This window comes from Chrysoperla carnea, chromosome 5 (genome assembly GCF_905475395.1).
Source record: "Chrysoperla carnea chromosome 5, inChrCarn1.1, whole genome shotgun sequence".
NCBI classification, from domain to species: domain Eukaryota; kingdom Metazoa; phylum Arthropoda; class Insecta; order Neuroptera; family Chrysopidae; genus Chrysoperla; species Chrysoperla carnea.
Genome location: NC_058341.1, coordinates 18,373,445 through 18,379,678, shown reverse-complemented (window position 1 = coordinate 18,379,678; position 6,234 = coordinate 18,373,445). Strand labels below are relative to the sequence as shown.

At 27.4% G+C, this 6,234-nt stretch overlaps 1 protein-coding gene across 1 annotated transcript in view; it reads left to right on the top strand.

Moving 5' to 3' along the window:
• The first annotated feature begins 1,428 nt into the window (after positions 1-1,428).
• LOC123300604 (protein single-minded) overlaps positions 1,429-6,234 on the top strand; it is a 34,552-nt gene continuing 29,746 nt past the window's right edge. The window contains exon 1 of the mRNA XM_044883201.1: positions 1,429-1,564. Coding sequence (XP_044739136.1) covers positions 1,543-1,564 — 22 coding nt within the window. The 5' untranslated portion in view covers positions 1,429-1,542. The remainder of the gene's footprint in view (positions 1,565-6,234) is intronic.

The window sequence follows — 6,234 nt, the reverse complement described above, 5'->3', positions numbered from 1 at the left end:
TATAAAATAAATTTTCTTGAAGCATCTAAAACGCTTTAAGGGGAATTTATTTTAGTTTGACGCTTTTGATTTTTGTGCAACACATATTTTTATAAAATAAAGATATTTATTATAAATAAATACCCTAAACATTAATAAACAATAATTTTGTAAAGTTTGAAATACGCAAGTTTAATAAAGATTAAAATTGATGTAAAAACCAATTATATTTCCAGAAAAATTTACTCTTTTTAAAATTATAAAATCAACAAAGTCTGAGTTTGAAATACGCAAGTTTAATAAAGATTAAAATTGATGTAAAAACCAATTATATTTCCAGAAAAATTTACTCTTTTTAAAATTATAAAATCAACAAAGTCTGGCGTAATATATAGTATTTTTAGTATTTTAATCTCAAAAATCAAAAATGTACAATGTAGGGACTTAAATTAAAAAAAAAATCGTAATTATTATCAAATTTCGTTTTCCCAAAAGTTTACAAAATTCAAAATAATTTATTTTACAAGCTATTATTTAGTTTCACCTGTCCCGTTGTCTGTCTGTAATCAAAACTTGCAAGTCACATTTGATCCACTTTCCGGTTGCCGATTAAGGCGCATCCAATGCCGTCAGCGGTTCGATTCCCGCCGTCGCAACAAAATTAATTTAATTAATAGTGATGGGCTGGTGTAGTGTATGGTATGCATGAAGGAGGTACACACAGCCTCTGAGCTGATAAATGAAATTATCAGTTGAAAGGTGGTAAAACACATATATGGTATCACAATGGGCTATATAGCCTAAGTGTGTCCTTCGTGGACAGCCAATATAACCTAACCTACCAAAAAATTAGATTACTTGTATTGTCGATATTTTGTTAATAAATTGGCGAGTATTTTTTCCCACAAATGCTCCGTTTATTTATGAAAAAATAATAATTATAAAATATTATTTTTATAAATATTTTTTCATAAAAATCACCCACATATAATAATCTTCTTTGATTATTTTTTTTCTTAAATATTTATAAAATTTAAAATATTATAAATATATTATAAGTATATATATATAGGTACATTTAAATCTTACACAGCATTCAGAATCAAATTACATTATTATAAAAATAAAACATATATATTTTTATAAACAAAAAAATTAATAACATATAACTCTTGTTTGCTCTCCTCAGCTTAATTCCTTCGCCTCAGTGCAGTTATTAGTGAAAACATACTATATTATTAAAAATAATATTATTTAAAAAAAATAAAAATAAACAACCAGAGAGAAAAAACTGTTAAAGTGTTAAATAAGTATTAAATAATTAAATAATATATTTATGTAAAATATTTAATATGTAAACATAAATCAAATTATAAAAAAAAAATAATTAATAATAAAATATTTATTTAAACAATAATAATAACAATAACATATTAGTTTATTATGACTATGAAATATATTGAACTTTTAAACTTAATAAAAAAGAAATTATTTGTAATTTAATTATTTATATATTGAGTTTAGTGGATTATTATTTTTTATTTGATATTATAAGAAAGAAATATGGCAACGATTTTAACTTCAGGTATAGTTTTATTAATTATTATTAAAAATTTTAATTATTATTTTGATAATTTATAAATTGACGAAAAAAATAATTCTAAATCATTAGAAAAAGTTCAAAACTTAGTTTACTATGACTAAATTTTCAAAAAGCACCAACTGATTTATAAAGGCATTATTTATCCTCCGTGTGTTTTTAAAGTAATTTTTATACCATGTATAAGAAATATACCAAGGTATACTAAGTTTAGTTCCAAGTTTGTAATGCTTAAAAATATTAATGCTTGGGTCATACAGACCCAAGACTCAATGTTGCTCATTGACAAACTCGACCTCTCTTTTTACGTCCTCAGTTATTATGTTCTCGGACTCGTTTTTGAGTTATCGTGTCCACAGATGGACAGACGGACAGATATCCGAAGATGGATTAATTAGAAGATTTTATGAACAAGTATACCAAAATTTTGGCATCAATATTTTGAAGCGTTACAAACTTGGGACTAAACTTAGTATACCTTGATATGTATGACATATATACAGGGTAAAACAAATCAAGATCTCCCATAGAACCATTAAGTTAACAGTTTATACTCATGCTTATTAAAAATAAAAACACACAGTTTATTTTGTTTTAAAATAAAAAAAATAAATATTTTTTATAAAATTTTATTTTTAATTTTTTTGGATGTTGATGATGACTTTACAATTACACGTTTACCTAGTCACGTGTCATTATGAATAATAATATCCAACAAGTACAAGTACAATAAATAAAAACTTTTAACAAAAAGAAGACCGACTTCAAAAGAAAAACTTTTCCAGAACAAATTAATATGCAGTAAAAAGTAAAAAAATAACGATAATATAATGTAGTTAAAATTATTGTTATTTTTGGAGTCGGTGTCAGCCAAGGAAACAACTCTGACAGAACAGTTTTCTACATTAGCTTGGCTGACACCGACTCCAAAAATAACAATAATTTTAACTACATTATATTATCGCTATTTTTTACTTTTTAGTGCATATTAATTTGTTTTGGAAAAGTTTTTCTTTGTAAGTCGGTTTTCTTTTTGTCACTAAAAATAGAAACATCAAAATCGGTTGGCGTGATATTGAGCTATTCGTCCTCTTGTCATGCATACTTAATGCAAAAGACTTTTATGATTTCATCATGGATGCCCTTGTCAAAACTGGACCAAAAGGAAATTTGACCACCAAGGGAAGCACCAGCTTTCAAATAAATAATGAATCATCAAAATCGGTTCACCCAGTCAAAAGTTCTGAGGTAACACACATAAAAAAAATACAGTCGAATTGATAACCTCCTCCTTTTTTGTTTGAAGTCGGTTAAAAAGTTAGTACCATGACGTTTATGTCATTGCTATTGGTCTATCTATACCTACTGTGATAGTTAATGTTAATAGATATGTAGTTTAGGGGGTAAATTATTATAACAATAGTTAATGAGATCACGTGTCTGTATATGTATTATTACTCTATTTTTGATATGAAAAAGGGCATGTGGTTTTCTTTTTTTGAGTTTAAAATTTGACTTTTTTTTATATGTTTAATAGACAATTAATTATTATTTTTTGTTCAGTTTTAATGAGTTATCTTATTCATTTTATATTTAAAACTGTGAGTTTATATATGGGAGAAACGTTGGTATGCTCAGTATGGGATAATAGGGTAACGCGTGCACTTTTATTAGTATGGACACTACTGCTTACAAAAAAAAGTAGGGTATATGGTCCAAGAATCAATGAATTTTATGGTAGTTCCCTCGTAAATACATGCGTTACTTGAAAATAATATGCAGCTTGGAATTTAGAGATTAGAAGATTTTTTTTACTATAGGTAATAGTCCGCGGGGCAGAACTCTTTGAAACTTCGTCAGTGATTTCTTTTTTGGCGAGGCTACCAAATTTTCTTTCTACGATTTTTTTCGTCAGGTCATATTTAAGGTATCGGTGTGAAAAAACGCAGCAGGGAATTTGTCGGACACTATGACTACTTGATAACATTAATAATTATTAAACAATTCAGCAAAAGTGAACTATGCACTTTCGGAAAAGTCGTAGAGAGAAAGTTAGACTCGCCAAAACGGAAGTCACTCACAAAGTTTCAAGTATGTATTAATCATTTAATAAAAAGAATGCTGTCCCTCAGACTATAATGAAAGCTTTCAAGAAAATGTTTTGAATATTGAATCGTCCAAAAGCTATTTCGACAAAATTATTATTTATGTAAAACCATGGACGGGCATATAGTGGATCGTAGCATTACCGAAATGTCCTTCTTGGGAAGTTAGAACTGATAGTTAAAATTTATTTTTAAATGAATTACATAGAAATTGAAAAATGAATTTAAAATTAATTAGTGCTTTATTTAATGGCAGACAAAAGTAAAATAACATATATCACTAATTTTTCTTTTTTAATTCTTTTTCAAAAATTTTGACTTTTAATATAGCAATCAGTGACGTAACTATACCGCTCGAGGCTCGAGGCAAATGTATCGGATATAAGATAAAAGGGCTATAAGATACTGACGATGATTTATAAGTACAGAGCTTTGTGTGAGTCCTACGTTTACACTTTATCGGTTTGATTTAAAAAAAAAAAATCAAAAATTGGATCTATGCTTTCAAATTTATCGATTTCATATGATACCTACCCAATTGTTTGGCATAAATAACGAGGGGAAGAAAGCAAAAACCCACCCGAATGTAAATTAAGGGTAGGTACAATATATACATATAATTAATATATGTAAACGATAATCCGAGAATAGGTTGCCCGTGAGCGTTCGACCAAAATATTTTTTTTCTATATGTATATGTTTTTATTGTTGAAAATAATGTATTCAAAGAGTCACGATTTACCAATCAAAAGTTATTGATACCTTCTCTTTTTTTTTGCTGTGATTTACAAAAAAATAATCAAGAAATTACCTTAAAATTTCCAAAAAAAAAAAAGAAAAAATATTTTGGGTATAAATTACACAAACAACAAAAATACACGTATTTTTAGTTTTAAAAAAAATAAACATTAGACACATAGAACAGGATATAGCTTATAATAGAAAATAACACTTGTTAGATGAATATAAAAATGTGTATTGGACGTGTTTAGGACAGTAGAATTTTTAAAATGGCGTTAAATAAAATTACTAGTGTATACTACCACCCAAATTTTACGTTGGGTATACATATAGCAATAACAATTATTCTTATTTACTCTTATCACGAAATTCTTCAAATTCTTTTGGAGAAAATTTTATGTTCGCTTCTTGAAAATCACAATATGTGTGAAATTCAATGAATTAAATACAACGTTGCCGTCTAAATGATTTCCAATTCCTCTAGTGGTACTGATGGTCTCTAGCCTCCCATCAAAATTGTAGGAAAATGACTTAAACAAACTTCCAAAAACCTGAGATCAGTGTGGCTTTGTAGATTAAATTATAGCCCAAAACCACATTATTTAAATTTTCAATGTAAAACATATATACTAACCATAGACTTGTACGTCCATCCATACAATTATATTAATAAAGAAGTGTATCGTTACTATATCGTCGTATATTGTATTAATTTTTACAAAAATTTGCATTACTATTTAGAGATTTTGTTTCTCCTCAAAGCTCTAAGAGAATGACTTAAACAAGCTTCCAAAAACCTGAAAGTGTTAGTGTGACTTTGTAGATTATAACTCGGAACCATATTTTTTCTGGTATCAAGGAGGTCGTTTCTGTCATGCATTTTTTCTCATATTCTGAGTGTGGGGAACTAGCCTCCTTTATGAGTCGGGGAATTGGAAATCATATGGAAAAGAGTCTGTAGTTCTGGTATGATCTACAATAAATCACAATGTCTACTTACTTTGTAAATTGTAAAGTTTTTAATTTGCTAATCTAATTTTTCTTTTTAAAAGCGCATTCAATCATTGCAGTCACGTATTACCTATTTATTTAGAAAATGGCAGGCTTCTTATTTGCTACTGATTAGTAATGCATTAAAATATTGTATACATAAAATTAAGATATATTTAAATAAATAAAGAAACTAATTAATTTTAGTTATCTTACATAATACGATTAGAGCTAATTACCTATTAATATAATTTTATTCTATGGCATAGTTATTAAGTGGATTTCGAATTAGAGATCTGGAGCATTGGTATCTCGAGAACCAGAAGTTTTATCGGTTTTTGATCGACCGTATCATTTGCTGGATCAAAATTAGTCTACAATGAGGTTTTTATCAAAATAGGAGGAACGAATTGAACAAAATTGCAATACCTTAATTAGTTAAAAAGTTGGCTTCCATACTTGTTGTAGTAAAGAGGCATTTGTATCGATCCCACCCTTTTAAATACCTCCTTAGTGCTCAATTATTTATGAAACTAAATGTATTTATACGTCATTTGTTTTAGTATATTTTCTTTTTATACCCTGTATATATGAAATATATATCAAGGTATACTAAGTTTAGTCCCAAGTTTAAAACGCTTAAAATCATTGAAAAGAGATATCAAGCTGAAATTTATATAGCGTGATCAAGACGTAAATAGTGAGTTTGAATTCATAAATGAGCAACATAGGTCAATTAGGTCTTGGACCCATAGAACCCATCTTGTAAACCATTAGAGATAGAACAAAAGTTTAAATAAAAAAAATTTACAAATTTTG